General features: G+C 37.2%; 1 protein-coding gene across 5 annotated transcripts in view; it reads right to left on the reverse strand.

The window, feature by feature from the left end:
• Positions 1-19367, reverse strand: part of LOC127658513 (activin receptor type-1-like) — a 42208-nt gene that overhangs the window by 20624 nt on the left and 2217 nt on the right. The window contains exons 2-4 of one of the 5 annotated variants that reach the window (XM_052147820.1): positions 5804-5882; positions 3145-3215; positions 2079-2321 (exon numbers count right to left, since the gene is read on the reverse strand). In XM_052147820.1, the coding sequence (XP_052003780.1) occupies positions 2079-2321; positions 3145-3208 (307 nt within the window). In that variant the 5' untranslated portion in view covers positions 3209-3215; positions 5804-5882. Of the gene's footprint in view, positions 1-2078; positions 2322-3144; positions 3216-5803; positions 5886-19367 lie in introns of all 5 variants that reach the window. The other 4 variants (XM_052147819.1, XM_052147818.1, XM_052147822.1 and 1 more) reach the window with 4 other exon arrangements.

Here is a 19367-nt window from a genome sequence, read left to right on the forward strand (position 1 = left end):
GCAAGCAAATTTGCCTAGTTGCTAGGGAGGGATATGTCACATGGGGTAACCCTATTGTGGTCGCTATAATGTGGTTCTTTCTTGGTGGGACGTGTGGTGCGTGGTGCCAGGGCGTGGATGCCGCGGTGGATGGCGTGAAGCCTCCACACGTGCTATGTCTCCGTGGTAACGCGCTCAACAAGCCACGTGTCTCCGACCTGGAGACAACTGAGATTCGTCCTCCACCACTCGGATCGAGGCGAATCACTACATGACCACAGGGACTTAAAAAGCACATTGGGAATTGGGCATTCCAAGTTGGGAGGAAAAAGGGGAGAAAATCAAAAGTGAATGACTTTAGTGTGACAGTGAAAAAGGAGGAAATATAGACATTATTTTGAATTTGTTGTGCAGATAAAACATTTTCTGTGAAAAGTGTTTTAGAAAGTATCTTAAAAGTGAAGAAATTAGTAATGTGATTGCGGTTTGATAAAGTAATCATTAAAGTTATTGGGCGGCTGTGGCTCAGTTGGTTGAGCGGGTCGGCCACTAATCGCAGGGTTGACAGTTCGATTCCCAGCCCACATGACTCCACATGCCGAAGTGTCCTTGGGCAAGACACTGAACACCAAGTTGCTCCAAATGTCAGGCTAACGCCTTGCATGGCAGCTCTGCCGTCATTGGTGTGTGTGTGTGTGAATGAGTCACATTGTAAAGCGCTTTGAAAACTGCAAAGGTTAAAAAGCACTATGTAAGTGCAGACCATTTATTAGTAATTTGTAGAGGACTGCTTTCTATGAGTAATTTACCCAACACTGCTTTTTAATTATTACAACCATTGCCACATTTAACAGTGATTTACAGAATATTCAGAACTGTGATAGACTTTGAGCTGCAATATTTGAAACATATGGGTGAATCTCATGAAAACTGAAAAGATTATGTCAAATATAAAATTTTATATAAAGAAAGTGAAGCCGGTTTGTTTTCGGTTGTTTTTTTATTGTGACTATTTTAAAGACAATTAACACATTTCCCTGCCCCCAAATTCTCATTACTGTAACGCAATTATATCAATGGTAGCATTTGTCATACTGAATTAAATTTTCACTGATTTGATCAAATACATTATTGTGCACAGACAGGACAATGTTCATTACTGCATTACAGTAATGAGAATTTGAAGGGTAAATGTCATGAAAATAATACCACAATGCAAAAAATCTTAATGGTCCTAAAAACAGGCTTCGTTTTCTTTGTGCAAAATACAGTTTCTTATTTGTTCTTTTGATCTTAGAGTGAAATATGATACAAATATGGAAAATGTTCACCCATTTGAAATCGTATGCGTGTGCTACTTAATATCAATACATTATCATTGTACATTAAAGGAATCGTTAACTCAACAACAAAACAAATTCTCTCATCATTTACTCACCCTCATGCCATCCCAGATGTGCATGACTTTCTTTCTTCAGCAGAACAAATGAAGATTTTTAGAAGAATATTTCAGCTCTGTTGGTCCATACAATCCAAGTGAATGTTTGAAGCTCCAAAAAGCACATACAGTAAAGTCAGCATAAAATTAATCCATAAACCACATTGGTTAAATCGAAATCTTCTATGATAGGTGTGGGTGAGAACCAGATACATTTTTAAGTTATTTTTTTACTTTAAATTCTTCTTCCTGTGCAGTAGGTGGCAATATGCACGAAGAATGTGAATCACCAAAAGACAAAAGAAGATTGTGGAAGTGAAAGTGGAGATTTATATTAAAGAAGGACTTAAATATGTTTCTGTTTTTCAACCACTCTTATCATTTAGCTTCTGAAGACATTGATTAAACCACTGTAGTGTTATGGATTACTTTAATGCTGATTTTTGGACTGTCAAAGTTCCATTCACCGTTCACTTGCATTGTATGGACCAACAGAGCTGAAATATTCTTCTAAAAATCTGAATTTATGTTCTGCTGAAGAAAGAAAGGAAGGAGGGTGAGTAATTGAGACAATTACATTTTTCGGGTGAACTATCCCTTTAATACATTATTGTGCATGTAAGGTTTACAAATCTGAATAATTATAGCTCCCATGAGTCACCTGTGCTTAGCATTTCCACAGTAACGTTCATATTACACAATGTTCCCTGGCAGCACTGCACTGCACTGGAGCTTCCGCAGCGCCCGGTCTCTTCATCACTACCCACAATGCATCCCTTCTGCTGGAGGGCTGTCCTGTTCTGGACAGACAGCGAAGAGAAACACTGACGGCCAAAACAACGCTGGACACCGCCACACGACGAGCCCTCACACACACACTCGATGTCACCAGTGCTGCCTAAGTCTGCACATACATACACACACACAGCGAGAAAAACAGAGTTGGTTTCTTATTACAAGTCACACAACACTCACAGATGCATCTCAAGACCAGCAGAGCAACTGTGAACAGGTGTTTCTTTCATTTCAGGCACTTTCATGTCCCAGGGGTTGATTCTTATTAAAAAACAGATGTCAACTTTTTTCTTTTTGTTATGTGAATGTCATATTAAAACTGACTAGGAAAGGAATCAGACAATTTATTTCATAAACTTTTGATTTTTTTTTTCCTCTCCCCTTTTTCTCCCCAATTTGGAATGCCCAATTCCCAATGCACTCCAAGTCCTCGAATCACGTGGCTTGTTGAGCATGTTACCTTGGAGACATAGCATGTGTGGAGGATTCATGATATTCTCTGCGGCATCCACCCACAACTCACCACGTGCCCCACAGAGAGCGAGAACCACATTATAGCGACATGGGGTTACACCATTTGACTCAATCCTCCCTAGCAACAGGGCCAATTGGTTGCTTAGGAGACCTGGCTGGAGTCACTCAGCACGCCCTGGATTAAAACTCACGACTCATGGGGTGGTAGTCAGCGTCAACAGAGCTACCCAGGCCCCCCCAAAAACGTTTGAATTAAATTAAACACAAAACATAATGACTTTCAGAATTTTGACAAAGTTGGACATTGTCAGTAGGCAAATTAAATAAACTAGCAAGAGTAATCAAACGTTAACAAGACTTCACTTTCTAGAAATGTAAAAATGTTAACTTTGATTTTGATTGAATTTTGATTTCATATGTATGTTGAATGATATTAAAGGTCTGTGTTGGACTCTTACCTTCTATACAGACAACAGGTGAAGCGATCACAACCAGCAGCACAGTCAGCACACTTCTCAACATTATACACCTGAAGAAAACAATAAATATTCACAGATTTTATTTGATTTGTTTTTTTTTTTAAGTACATGTATTGTATCCACCAATGAACATTCTGCTCTCTAGATATCGATGCTGGCATCACCCTTTGAAAAACCCATATCGGTTGAGCACTAGCTCATATGACTAAAACACAATCAGCCAGAAGAGTAAAAGATGATGAGTGGATAATGTGTGAGGTATGGTTATATGGAGCTAGAAGACTGACATACATAAATCCGAAAACAAAATTTAAGATTTTTTTGTGGCAAATTTGTGTTTAAACTGAAACACACATATGTTTAAAACTTCTCTCAAGTTCCGATCTCACAAATTCAGACTGTAAACAAACTAGGGCAAAGCTCAAGCTTCTGATTTCCACAGAGGAAAGTAGAGGTTATCAGAATAATCGAACTTGCATTTTGGCCAATCACAGAAAGTTAAATGCATTAATCTTTTAAAAAATACAAAATGAGTGCAGAACTCTCAAATCTATAAAAAAGTTCATTCAAATTCAAAACAAAAAAGACTGATAACCAAGGTGATGGAAAAGACTGATAACTGATTATTTTTTATCGATTTATAGAATAATTAAAAAAAATATTATCTTGGTGTTTCCATACTATGGCGGGCACAGACATTGAGGCTAAAAGTGCCCAAAAATAATTCGTGCAACCAAAATATCATTAATTACCAGAGAAATTAAGGTTTGGTGCTTAAGGGGGGATTTTTTACTATAAACAACTCTGAAATAGTTGTTTATACAACAACTGAAATAATAGAGACATGGCTACCTTACAATGCTCTCTATACATAAGTATTTTTCAGATGAAACTTTTCATAACCTATATATTTCACAAGATGAGGTTTGTTGATATGGAGGGAAAAAATTATCGCCAGCTATCAGCAAAGATTTTTTCCAATAACCGTTAGTTACAAAAAACAACTATCTGCACTGATTAATGGGTAAAAACGATATATTGGTCTACCTCTGATACAAATGTATTAAATATGCCACAAAAATCTTCACATCAATCACATCTAGAATTCAAATGAAAAAAATTCAGATTCAAATACTTTTGTCACTGTCCTAGCTCCATACAGACTGAGCACGCTTACAGAATATCCAGCGAGAAGTATGAGAGAATGCCATCTTAAACCACACAGACACTGAGACGTCTGCTGATACATTCACATTTGTACAGCACAAGCCATTTCCAGACAGCACACACTGATGACACGCACACACACACTCACCCACACACATCTGAATGAAATGCCTTTCAAATCACTCTGATGGTCATACAAGCTTTACAATCGCTCTCCTAATGTGCTAATGGCTCCCTCATGGGCTGTTTACTGCCCACCCGTCTCTGAGTACTCTGTTCCAGCATGAATACTAACCCGTCTGCAACTGTCTGACAGAAAACTTTCCACTCATTCTGTTCTGATAACAGCGAAATGACCCGTTCATTCACACACACACACACACACACACACAGCAGGGGCCCATCAGGGGCGGGGGCACAAGGGGGCACTGTTGGCATAAACAGGGTGAGAGCTGGGTCAGTAGGGTAAACTGAGTGCCAGGGAGGGGTGGGTCAACCTCATTTCAATCTGGGACAGAGAATACACAGAGACAATAGCACACACTCTACATACTGCTGTTATTGTTCGAGAACACTTGCTGTGATTCGACCGCAAACAATCTGTATAAGAATTTACATTATTTAAATTTCTAGCGAACATATTAAAGGTTAAAACATTTCATATGAATTCCTCAGATATTGGGTTCTACATAGCGGGATTTTCAAAGAGCAATTCTATGCATTCTGACTAGCACGTAACTTTGTTCACGTTCACTTCATTGTCTGGTAAGTAATAAAAAAAACACTTCGTCAATGAATATTTCATGAGTAATTTTGCTAACGAGATAAGTGTGAAAATAAAAATTCTCTCATCATTTACTCACTCTCATGCCATCCCAGATGTGTATGACTTTTTCATCTGCAGAACAAAAACAAAGATTTTCAGAAGAATATCTCAGGCCTGTTGGTCATCACAATGCAAGTGAATGGGTGCCAACATTTTTAAGCTCCACAATCTACAATAGTGCAACTCCAGATGACTGGTGGTTAAATCCATGTCTTCTGAAGTAATATGATGGGTGTGGGTGAGAAACAAATCAATATTCAAGTTCTTTTTCCTTTACTTTCACCTTCATCTGTTTTTGGCTATTTACACTCCTATCATATCGCTTCAGACGACATTGATTTAACCACTGGAGTCATATGGAATACTTTTATACTCAAATTATGTGGATTTTGGCACCCATCCACTTGCATTGCATAAATCTACAGAGCTGAAAAATTCATCTAAAATCTTCATTTGTGTTTTGCAGAAGAAAGAAGGTCATACACATCTGGGATGGCATGAGAGTGAATAAATGATGAGAAAACTTTCTTTTTTGGGTGAACTATCCCTTTAAATTTATAACTATAACTGAAAATTGTGTGCATTTCTGTATTTCAAAACCTAAATGGATTCTGGGAAAACAGGAAACATCATAGTGAGTCTTACCAAGTGCTTTAAAAATATTTGTGTTAGCAGTGAGTGGGACCAGCAGAGTCTTCAAGATCAGCATCCGTTCGAATAAGATCTGCTGACTCATCAAAACAAAGAGAGGGAGAGAAAGAGACAGAGAGGGAGAGAGAGAGAGAGAAAGAGAGAGGTGTCACACAATGAGAGAAAAGAATGAGACCTGAATGAGACTGAGAAAGCTCCTTTGTACACAATCACACATAATGCTGACAAAACGGGGGTCAGAGGTTTGTGATTGAATTGCAGGGGGTTCGTGACATTGTAATACACATGACGACACTGAATTAAATTACATAAAAATATATTATAATTAATCCTGGGCCTCCTGACCCATTTCTAAATTCCATAATTAAAGTACATATTTTTCTACCATCAGAGCAATTCAAGCTTGAAGTACATGTAATTTAGTGTTTTTATGAGCTGCATCAGCTGGGGGCAGTCAGTGTGCCTTAAATCTTACAAGCAGCACAGCCCCAGAATAAGAGGACAGATATCTGAATATCTGAATTATTATATTTATTATACTTATATATAATTGAATTATGTATTATTTATAATCATCTTTATTTGGGGGCCTTTCTCAGCAAATACTGATATATGCAATTAATCGGCATGTCATGTAATTCATTTGATTACATTTTTTTATTCATATATATTTATAGCTCTAATTATATATACAGTATTATTATATATATTGTCTTCAATATCAATGTCTCTGACATGTTACAGGCGTACTGTTTTTAATATGCATTGTCTTGGCAAATAAAAAAATAAAAAATAAGTGATCCAATCAGTTTTGGGAAAGGCAGACCAAATTTTTACAATTTCAAGCTTGATTCCACTTTCTATAGCGTCATCTAGCGCTCTGTGCATAGTAAAGCACTAGGAAGTGTAATCGAGCTTAAAATCATGATTGTGCCTAGAGATTGCATTGGCAAGATGTACAGTGAAAAAGGGGATATATTTTGGTTTGTTCTCACCCAAAAGCCACTGGATTGCTTCAGAAGACATGGATTAAACCACAGGACTCTTATGAATTACTTTTATGCTGCCTTTATCTCTTTATTGGACCTTCAAAGCTCTGGTCACCATTCAGTTGATTTGTATGGACCTAAAGAGCTGATATATTCTTCTGAAAATCGTCATTTGTGTTCTGGTGAAGAAAGAAAGTCGTACACATCTGGAATGGCAGGAGGGTGAATAAATGATGAGGGAAGTTTTATTTTTAATATCCGAAATATGTGAATGAGGAAAAGAAAGTTATGCATTAGAGATCAGGCAATATGTAATTATTAAAGCATGCATGTTTACATTATAACTGAAATATTCCCAAAGGAATTGATATTGACTCAATCAATCAATTCAATCAAAATTAGAGTCTAATTAAATTGGGAAATCCAAGCCAATAAGCAGTCTAAAAAAATTAGTTGAAGTTGATTTTATTTAATAGTTTACAGCATACAGTATCTCATTCAAACTGAATCATTTATTAAAGTATTTTACATAAAATGATGAGAGTTTTATAAAGTTAGAAAAAAGCCCCTGGAAATCAGTTCCAATGTTCCCCCCTAATTGAAAAGTTACTTTCGGACCCTGCTCTAATATTGTGGTCTAAATAATGTGTGTCAGAATAGAATGACACACACAGATACACACATGCACAATAATTGAATATAATCTGCGGATTTCATAAACTGGGAGGGCTTTTGCTACAGACAGGCGGCACTGTTTGTCATTGAGCTTGTGTTATGCAAACCAGCCTATCAGCAGAGGAGACGGTCCAGATGTACATGACAAAACCACATCACCAACAGTCTGAGAACAGACGTCTCAGATTAACATGAGGTGCAGTGAAGCAATAGACGTGAACAGCACATAGAGCAGAGGTGGGACTGAAAACAACATTATGCAATAAACCCACCAGCCAGAAAAAGTCCAACTACAGATAACCTGATGGCCTGGGCCCAGTGTGAGGGAGTTTTGAGCCCATTGATGGAGCGGTCAATTGCCCTATTGGGCCAGTGCTGCATTATCACTATATTTTACCTATCCATTATCATAAACTTGTGTTTTTAGATGCCTTGCAAAACTAAACATTTGTTTTTGTGTGATACATTTTTGCTTTTGTGAAGTCGATGGCTAACTAATGACACTTTTCCACTGCACGTTACGGTTCGACTTGCTTCAATTCTACTTTCTTCACTTTTCTGAGCTTGCATTTCCACTGCAGTTTAGTGACACCTGAACGTGGATGGGATTACAGGCTGATCGTCATAGTTGCGCCGCCTCTACTGCCGTGACATCATCTTAAACACGACACAAACTGACCAAAACAATAACACGACCGCTAGCGATTAGCTGCTAGCTCATTGTGCTGCATAAAGCAGTTGTTGCATGGTGATTTTACACAAGTGTAACAGTTAAATTGGCAGAATATAGAGTTAACATAACAAAACATACCATCCTCCACCGTGGATCAACACCAGTCCAGGGCACTCTCCCTCCCATAGCTCGCCGGATCTGTAGTCACTTTTAAGTTTGTTTTATTTACTTTTCCTACACTGTTGGTAGGTCCAGTGGTAGCTGTTTGCGGCCAACAGCTGAGACACTTAATGAGAGACTTTTTTTGTTTCGCTCATTGCTAACGAGTGGACCGTCTGCACCTCGTTTATTGAACACGGTGTGGTTTTGCACAGCCATTTATTTTTTCACAATTCGAAAGTCGCGTGAACAAATTATACTGCTATCGCTGTTGCTAACTTTAAAACTAGCGGGTTGATGTCACGTGTCGGAAATCCAGTGATGCTGGTAGAGACGATTCTCCATGACCAATCAGTGATCTGCAGGATTTTTATGTCACATTTAGTATCGGCTCACTTGGTACCAGGTACTATCCACAGTGGAAAACCCCCAAAATGTGAGTAGAGTTGAGTTGTACCGTGCAGTGGAAAAGCCCATTAGATGAGGTCAGTTAGAATGGGATGAAAACTGTAAATAAATAAGTAATGTTTCACACAGTGTGGCAAAGTGTGCAATAGCGCCCACTGTTTCAGCTGTATTTTTCATATTCAATTTTTCCATAGAGACTTTATCAAATTTTTCATAAAAGCAAAAAACAATTTGAAAATAGGACAAAAAGACAAACGTTTAAATACTTAAATGAGGGAATGAACTACAATTCCATTAAGCATTGCGAATTACATAATCCAATTCAAACTGATGGAAAAATACAAAAGTATTGATTTAAAGTTGAGAATTAGAAGTATAGAAATTATATTTTAACATTTTATAGCAAAATATTTAGTTATATACACACTTTTATACAGACTCGTCTGCATCATTCACATTTGTCGTGGGAGATTGCGGTCGCTGTGGAGATCTTTTGGTGCGTTTTGTTCGCTGTGATACTCTTGCTGCTTTCAAGTGCACCTGGAAAGCTCATACCTCTGAGTCGGGCATTTGCCATTAAAACATGATATACATGGGAAACTAAAAGTTGTAACAGTGAATAAGAATAACTGAACACACCTGTATCAGTTTAGTATGGCCTATGATTTATCAATGCATGGTATCCAACAAATGATTCATTTATTACCTTCAACAGGGCACATCTGATTGGTAGTGTAGTTCCAGGAATTCTGCTATTAAACACGAATTTTAAAAGTTTCAAAAGAAGCACAGCATCTATTAACAACCTTGGGGCTCAGAGTAGGTCCATCTTTAAAGGTTTATAAGTTATAGATAAAAATAAATTCCCCTATGGTATTTTGTCACCATTTTGCTAATCTATTCTGCTGAGCTGTTTTGGGTCATGTGATTGGAAATGAGCCAATAAGGGACAAGAATAGGAATGTGTCATCTTACAACAAAACACACACACAAATACACAAACATGCAAAAAAACACAGGTTGCTTGCAGGCTGCTCACAAACAGACAGATGGATGCAGATCTTTGCGACCATTCCTACAAATTACAGCGTACTAAACAAAAACTCATTTTTATTTATATTTTCACTTGAGTATGGTCTCATTGAACACTCACTGAAGTCTTTACATTATAACAGCGGTGGGCCTGATGTCTTATTTAAGACAGTGGCATTTTTATCACCTCATAGCAGTAACTGAGCTGAAGCACTGGGGGGCATTACTGCACTTCTATTGGCACGTTTTGCATCGCTTCTCGTTTGAATGAAAAACACCTGTACTAACGAAAGCGGCGAGATCGTAAGCAAAGCCTGCCGCCCACCGCATCCCGTGTAAATTCACCTCTAGATCAAAATGTTTGTAAGATCATGAGAAACAAAAACAAAAAGCAAAACAAGACTCTGCAGCGCTTTACAAGTACAGTTCATAACGATGCGAATCATATGAATGCAGCTTCACGATTGCTGTAATGAAGTGGATAGCGATGATTAATATTGTGGAGGATGAGAGTTTAAGTGATTTAATGCCCATAACAATGTGTGGTCTAGATATTTCAGTTAGTCAACCTTTCACTTTAAACATGGACTTTAAGAAACATTTAGTGTTACTTGAATTGGTGCAATTTCAGTGAATATCTTATACTGTATGGAATGATATTCCGGACATTATTCAAAAGGAATTGCAAATTGTATTTGCAATTGCGTTTTCAATTTGTGGACGCATAAAATGTGACATAATCCAAACGCAATTGCCAATCGCGCATTACGGTTTGCATTTTCGTTTAAGCGAACGCACAGTGACTGCCAGATTTCAAATGGAAAAGCAAAGTCCTTTTGCAACTGTGTTTCCCATATCTTACAAGTTTTGGCCCTGTCATATTTAAATAGCAATTTCAATTACCACGTCTGCTTTTTCACTTTCTCAGCGTCGCGTATGTAGCCAGCCAAAACTCAAATGGAATACTAATTCCCTTATTATTTCCATTTCCGATGCCTTACACAGAAACCTGTCAATCAGGGTCAAGGGTGGGATTATGCTATGGGGCGTGTTTGTCTTGGGAAGTGACATCACTCACAGTCTATCAGGATCAATAATTAGCACTGCACTTTATTCATCTATAATCTCACATATTCTCCTCAATATACTACTTCATAGATATATATTTCATATACTCCTACTTATTGTATTGTATATTGTGTGTATTGTTTACTGTACATTGTATATAATTATTGTGTTGTGTAAGTATGTGTACATTTGACTTGTAAATTGTTTTGTGTAAGTATGTTGTTTACTGTAATTGGTATATGTCTCGTCACTGTCATGACTGCTATGTTGCTCAGAACTGCACACAAGAATTTCACCTACTGTTGCACTTGTGTACATGGTAGTGGGACAATAAAGTGATTTGATTTGATAAACCAGCGTCTGTTCAGGGCATCACCTCTTGACCGTCGACTGTGAGTGACGTCACTTCCCAAGACAAACACGCCCCATAGCATAATCCCACCCTTGACCCTGATTGACAGGTTTCTGTGTAAGGCATCGGAAATGGAAATACTAAGGGAATTAGTATTCCATTTGAGTATTAGAAAATCAGTTATTTTGAATTCTTATAATAAAGGTGGCTTAAATTTCATTGATTTTGATTCTCTTAACAATACCTTAAAAATTAATTGGCTGAAACGTTTCCTTCACAATCAATCTTCTATTTGGAGTATAATCCCAAGATATATTTTTTCTCAATTAGGAGGTATACATTTTCTTTTAATGTGCAATTATTCAATTAGTAAACTTCCTGTCAAACTTTCCAATTATCATCAGCAGATGCTTATGGCTTGGAAACTTATTTACAAGCATAATTTCTCGCCACACAATTTTTTAATTTGGAACATGTAGTATCTTCAGAAATGTAGGATACCACAGAACAACTGTAATATTCTTCATAAGAGGAAATCTTTATTTCTTGAAAACTGGTTCAATAATGGGGTGATATTAGTAAACCAGCTATTTGATAGTGAAGGTAATTTATTTAATTATTCCGATTTTGTTTCAGGATACCAATTCCCAGTATCTAGTAAAGAATTTAATATAGTTTTCAAGGCCATCTCTTTGGAAATCTGTATGCTGTTTAGAAACAATAATAGTGCTACAGTGACTTCTGTTTCTCCCCTAGCCCTGAATCTACTGTGGTTGGTTCTATTTGTTTTTCAATACATAAATCCAATTATAAAATTAGGTCATTATTTTTGGACCCTGTTACTTCAATTCCTTCCTCCATTTCTTATTGGAATAACCTTTTTGATGATATTAAATGGTCATATGTTTGGTCACTTCCTCAGAAATTCTTTCTAACTAATAAAGTTAAAGAAATATCCTATAAAATTATTCATAGATTTTATCCAGTTAAATACTTTTTTAAAGAAATTTAGAAATGATATTGATACTTCCTGCTCTTTTGTGAAGCCTCCTCTGAAACTGTTGATCATTTGTTTTGGGAATGTCTTTTTACTCGGTCTTTCTGGAACAATATTGATGCTCTGATTGTCCAAAAGGTTTTATGTAACTTTTCTTTATCATATAGACACATTCTTTTTGGATTTTATGTTAAAGACAAGAATCTAATTAATGCATGTTTTTGTATAAACCTTCTTTTATATATTGGAAAGTTTCATATCCATAAATGTAAATATATGAAAAGTAAACCCCACTTTAGCTTTTTCAAAGAAGAATTGAAGATGTATTTAAATACAATTTCAACTTTCTGTTAACAAGAAAGCAATGAAAACATCCAGAATTAGTGCCATGTTTCATATTCTCTCTTCATGTTTTTTTTCTTTTGTGCCCTCTTCTTTTTTTTTTCTTTCTTCTCTTACTCTCTTTTCTTTTTAGACTATTGTTGAATATATTTAAATTTCTTTCACATTTCCTCTCTTAATGTATTCTGAACCATAATTTCTCTTTTGTTTTGAAAGATTGTTTATATTTCTTGTATGTATCGTCTTGTTCTGTTTGTTAATATTGCAATAAAAAAAATAAATAAATAAAATAGTATTCCATTTGAGTTTTGGCTGGCTACATACGCGACGCTGAGAAAGTGAAAAAGCAGACGTGGTAATTGAAATTGCTATTTAAATATGACAGGGCCAAAACTCGTAAGATATGGGAAACACAGTTGCAAACGGACTTTGCTTTTCCATTTGAAATTTGGCAGTCACTGTGCGTTCGCTTAAACGAAAATGCAAACCGTAATGCGCGATTTGCAATTGCGTTTGGATTATGTCACATTTTATGCGTCCACAAATTGAAAACGCAATTGCAAATACAATTTGCAATTCCTTTTGAGTAATGTCCGGAATATCATTCCATAATACTGTGGAATACTTTGTTTGGAAAATGTTAATAAAACATTGTTACATTCTTTTATTTTCTAAGAAGGAACTAAAGGCATTTTTAAAATAAAAGAAGTACAGAGTCAAATTTAAGCACTTTCAAAATCTGCGATTAACTATAAATGAATGCGATTAATCGACTGACAACACTACTTTTTACATCCAAAAAACTTCACACATAAACTTTAACAGTGTTTAAAAGTAGAGGCAGGCCAATATATGTTTTTAATCGATTAATCTGTGCCGTCGGTAGCTTTTTGGAATTAACGGTTATCATAAAAAAATTTCAAAAACATGCTTTTTTTATTATTTATTCCTGTGTTGTTCCTCTGTGGCCGACACTAGAGGATTTTACAGTTAGAATGACTGTTTAGAGTTTTTATCATTTCTTTCATCATTGACAATTCATCCATATTTTTATCCTCACTTCAATGCATCTTTGTTATTTCAATTAGATAATCAAGAGTTCTTAATTGCAGTGAGGGCATGCAAACAAAAATGCAATATCATCATACTTTACGTCTCCAAATTCATACCTTGTGAATAATAATAAACCTTATTCATCATTAAACCTCATCTGGTGAAATATATATATACACAAACGTGTTATCTGGTCAAAATATACTGTAGGCTACAAAAAGTTGAATTAGGTAAATACTTAATTTTAGAGCATTGTAACAGAGCCAAGTCTCTGTCATTTCAAAATAAGAGTCTCTTGTGTGTTTTGGGATCATTTAAAGTTAAAAAAGGCCCACGTGATCACCAAGTCTTTATTTTTTCTGGTTATTATAAGGATTTTGGTCGAAAAGTAAATTGCAATTTATTTATTTTTTTTTTCATTTTGGACTCTTGTAGCCTCAATGTCTGAGCCTGCCATGGTAAAAAAAGACTAAGAATAATATATATTTTTGTAACATTCTATGACTCGATTTGAAAAACTATTGGCCGATTAATCGGTTACCATTTCCACCACCTTAGTAATCGGTATTGGCAAAATCCACTATAAGTCAACCTCTATTTAAAAGCAAAGGTTCACACTGAAGATATTCTCATGTGTTTTATATCAGATGATCTCATGGACACAAGAAGCTTCCCTTCCATATTTCCCTCTAGATTTGAACTCTTGCCAAAGTAAAACCAAACTTCGCCCAAATATTTCAGATAAACATCACACAGTATGGCGAACTCCATGTGCCTCTGAAAACAACTAGATCCTGCTCAACAAACAGAACAATGTTCGAAGGCAGCCCAGTCACAGTGTTTGCATACTTCAGTAAGTCCAACTATGTATGGCTTAATTACAATGCATGCTGGGATAGGAAAAGTATTTTAACATTTTAACACAAATTTTTAAAAGAATTTGACTAACCATCATGTAATTCACACACGAGAGGTTATCTTTAAACAGAGATATTAGACTACATAGGTATTAGAAATTAGAGTTATTAGACTGCATTAGACCCAATTCATCTGCAGTGCATATTCACACAGTAATAATACAGGGAAACATTATTCTGCTAAAAGATTTGCGCTCCAGACACTAATACAGTTGCGTGATGTCATTAGTACGAGACAGCTGCTGTTCTGTGAGTTAAGGGATTGGGAGGTTGTAGTGAGGGACGTGGTAATCTCTTTGAACTCCCATAAACTCTCTAAATCAGGCCAAAAACTATTAGATCTGAGTTTAATTGTTGCGGAGGTTGAAAGCAGGCCAAACTCAAAGTCCCTCTGACAGTATTGAATACACAAAAATATGCCCAACAAATTCACACACACAGTATCGAGCAGTAACAATGCGATGAGCACATGTTTAAAGGTATAAAACTTCAGCATGTACTACAGACATGAAACATATTTCAACTTATTTGCACAAATGTTTTTAAAACCAATAAGACAAAAATACAAGACTAAACATCGATTCGTCCTCCACCCCCCCCCGGATTGAGGCAAGTCACTACGCCACCATGACGACTTAGGGTGCATTGGGAATTGGGCATGCCAAATTGGGGAGAAACATACAATAAAAAATACATTGATGGTGCCTTGTGGATCTTTTAAATAACAATAATATTCCCACACGTGGACTTCAGCTGCTTGGCGGGGGGAAATAAAGGTTGAGGCTTTGACCTTTCAGTAGGCCACCTTCTCTCTGCCGTGTAGCTTGCACGTGTGGCTTTTAAAATGAAGTTACGGTTCAGTGAAACAGGAGGACTCTGCAAGTTTATATGATGCTGTGTAAATGTAGCCAATTCTCTTTTAAAATAACTGATATTTACAATGGAAACTTTCTTTCCATTACTTGAATACCATGAATGCAAGCTATGCAATTTGATTGCACTTGAACAAGCTACTGCAAACGTTAAAATGTTTCAACTAACAAGTCATGCACTATAGTAAAAGTGTTTAGATGTCATTAGGATAGCATTGTGTGAGGAAAACTGTGTTTATGTGTTTACATTTTACTTGTGATTTGTGTGAAAGTGAATAAAAGTCATTGTTGTTGTAGCGGGTATAGTGTTTATTTCATCAAGAAACTGCTGTGATACGTACAATGAGCCACATAAATATGAATTGGCCACAATTTAGGTATAGTAACTTGATTCTATGAGACCAAGTTGGCAGATAACTAATTATAATCATTTGCATTATTCACAATTATATTAGCATAATGGATGATTACAGCAGAGAAAGAACAGTCAAACAGAGACAGACAGAGAGACAGACTGTCAGTCTGGGGGTAATGGGAGCAGAACACACACACACACTCGTAGACAGACTGGGGACAGAGCAGAAATCAATAAGCACACTCCAGAGCCTGTCTGTCTGCAGAGACCCGTGTCTCTCTCGAGTCTTTTTCCACCCCACAGATTGCATCTGGCATCTTCCCTGTGCATTTATCTTGGAATAACTGATGCCGGAGGCATTTGCCCTAAAAATAAAGGACAGATTGCAGAGCTACGCTGCCAGAGACACCCAGACAATTCCCAACAGCGACACACACTCTCCCCGATCAGACCCAAAACTTACAGGCACATCAGCATGCAAGCAACACACGCAATCTAATATGCGCATACGCATGCTCACAGAGAGCAGATACTTCTGTAGTATTAAAAGAGCCTTGCAAACCCTGTCCTGTTAATTACACACACATCTCTTCCTCTTCTCCTACTTCCTTTGCATTCACAATGACAGAGACATTTGAGAGAGACAGACGTACCCGTGTCTCATGCTCAGACGTGCAGTCGTGTGTGTGTGTGTGTGTGTGTGTCTCCGTCTGCCCTTATTGACGGCCTCTGAAATCTGATACCCCATCAGCCTTCTGCAAACTAACACTTCTCTCTTGCTCTCGCTCTCTGCTAACCTCATTCTGCTCTCTCCTTGCGCATTGTTCCGCTGGCACCGCCAGCTGTTTGTGACAGACAAATTACAGTGCACAGAAAAATGATTGCCCCCCATTCAGACCTGTGTGGACAAATGACACACTTCACCCCGTTGTGAAAGAGCAGCTGCAGAGACAGGAAACTGAGAAGTCTGGACGCGGACACCATGAACTCGGGAAGAATGCTGCTGTCCTATGACTACTCATTCTTTAAAGGGATAGTTCACCCAAAAATGACGATTCTGTCACGGTTTACTTATGTTGTTCCAAATTCTTTGACTTCCGCTCTTCCATTAAACACAAAAGGAAAAGTTAACTTTCAAGCTCCAAAAAGCACATAAAGTACCATAGCAGTGGCATAAAAGTAGTCCATATCAATTGTTTGCTATATTCCAAGTCTTCTGAAGCCATATGCTAGCTTTTGGTGAGGAACAGACCAAAAGCATTAAGGCACTAATACACTTCTAATAAATCGGTAAAAGAATGGGTGTGATGCAATTTCATACAAAATGCTTTAGAGTTCACTGCAGTGGTTCAAAATAGCTTGCTAGTGCGAACTTTCAGGAAAACTTAGTTCTATCAGGAAGACTCGCAGGCTTGAGTAAAATTTAAGATTGATGAATATAAAACAGAAATGTAATGTCTCTCTTTGGCGTAAGCCCCGTCTGGCAGTCCCAAGAAGTTGTACTCGGAACCGTCATATTCTGCTGGAGATAGGTGGCAGGGGCAAGAAGCCTACCCCCATGCAGGACGGGACTAAACTGGTGATGGTGGGGTGGTGGAGGTTGCCACATTAGCACACTGAAACAGCAATTTGATAGATTCTGAGCAGACTTATAAAGCAATGGCTTACATGTGATTGGCTAGGAGTTCCCTAGCTAATGGTACGATGATGTACAGCTGCTAGTCTTAACACTAGAAATACGCTGCGTTTACATTACCGGCAGCTAAACCCCTTCTTACTGCCATTGCACCACGTCATCGATGGCCGTGACCTTGCTCCACCTATTTTCACGTGAAATCTTTTTCCAGTTAATTTCTTCACTCAGTCAACATCAAAGGGTAAACGGTGCATCTTATGACCACAAATAGCATGTTAGCATTAGCACCAAGAATGCAGAATGTAAACAGTTGAGTGATTAAAACCGCTTGTTTTACTGATCTCATGTGTATTTTATCCACAGAACGAGGCGTGTAGTCATTGAGAACACATTAATTTCACATTTTAGTCTGTTGACAGGATAGTGTGTGTCTCATATTTAAATGCTAAATGCCAGCTAAGCATAGTGAGCAGTGTCTGAAAGATTGTAAATGGTATACTGTTGCTTCAACCTTCTTTCTAGCTTTGAGCAAAGGGTGTATCGTAGTTAGGGTTGTCAACTTTCCCGTATAATACAGAATCGTCCCATATTTAAGTGAACAAAATTGCGGATTTCATAATCCTAACCCTCGGAAGGGTTTCAATTTCAAATCCTAACCCTTCCCAAAAAATTATTGTATTTGTGCATTGATTGTAGCTTCGTTATTTTGGCAAAAAGTAGTGTTAACTAAAAGTGAAGATTGATAGAAATTTGGTTCTTCCTGGTCGTTGTGTTAAAGCATTTTTTTCATTTTAAGCCTTTTAGCGACCGTTCACACCGAACATGCTTTAGCGTTTAGCGATTTTCTTTTTTTAGATGCAAACAAGCTCTAGCTGGACCTCTATAACCATTGCGCAGCGTCTCACTCAGGAGCCCCGTTGAAATGTTTCCCCCATATTTGGCCGTTTAAAATTTTTTTTTTTAAAGTCAACCCTAATCGTGGTCTTTATTTGGTGAAAATCCCCTCCACCATAGCCCATTCTCATTCACGTTTGCGCATTTTTAAAATCGTAACAAGCAAATTTGAATTATATTTGGGTTTAATCTTCCTTTAAAGAATGAGAACTAATTGGACAGCAGCATTCATATAGAGTTTATGGTATCCTAGTCAAAATTGTTGTAGCTACTAATAAATATTTATTGGCAATGAACACTGTAAGTTTGTACATTCACATTGCTGTAATTTCTCATATTTCAGGCCTATAACTTAACTTTACACATAATCGATGCATATCTAGGTACAGTGGATTACATTATGTAAAGGGCAGGAAATCCATCAATACCTCTGAAAATAACAACACATATTATAATAAGAGTTTCCACTCTAAAAGCGTTAGTTTTGGAATTATTCAATATTTTCATTCCCAAGGATTTCTATTCTAACTTACTGGTTTCGCTGATTGTCAGTAAAAGTTCCCTCCTGCTTACTGTCTGAAAGCACAGTGTGTACCGTAATTTCATTAAAATACATTCTCCTATCCCAGTTTAACACTAGTAAGCCTTTGGTAGTTCGACTTCCTCAAGGGTATAAACACTGTGGCTCTGTTCTTCAGTTGTGGTTAGCAACTGAAGGTTTGCAGGTTTGAACCCAGCAAGGGCTGTTCCATCACCATTAACCTTGGGTAAGGAGGACAGAACCTGTAATAAGCGATCTGCAAGTTACTTTGGCTAAAAGTGTCTGCTTAATGTTTACTGACATACAAAATCAATCAAAGCCGAAGAGCAAATTTAATCATGTTGGTATTTGAGTGTGTTTTCAGAGCTCACACTATCTTAGCAACATCAAGCATTAATTAAAATCAGACCTGGAATGCTAATAAATAGGTGTAAATGGAGTCTAAGCGATAACATTAATTTCAATTCTTTGTCTTTGACGAGGCAATTATAGCGCAAAAAACAAGATACACTAGTAGGTCAGTGTTGGGCAAGACCTTTTGTCCCTAAGTGCCAACAGATCAGAGAGAGAAACAGCCCAATAAATAAAGAAAAGA

Source organism: Xyrauchen texanus, chromosome 18, assembly GCF_025860055.1.
Source record: "Xyrauchen texanus isolate HMW12.3.18 chromosome 18, RBS_HiC_50CHRs, whole genome shotgun sequence".
NCBI lineage: Eukaryota > Metazoa > Chordata > Actinopteri > Cypriniformes > Catostomidae > Xyrauchen > Xyrauchen texanus.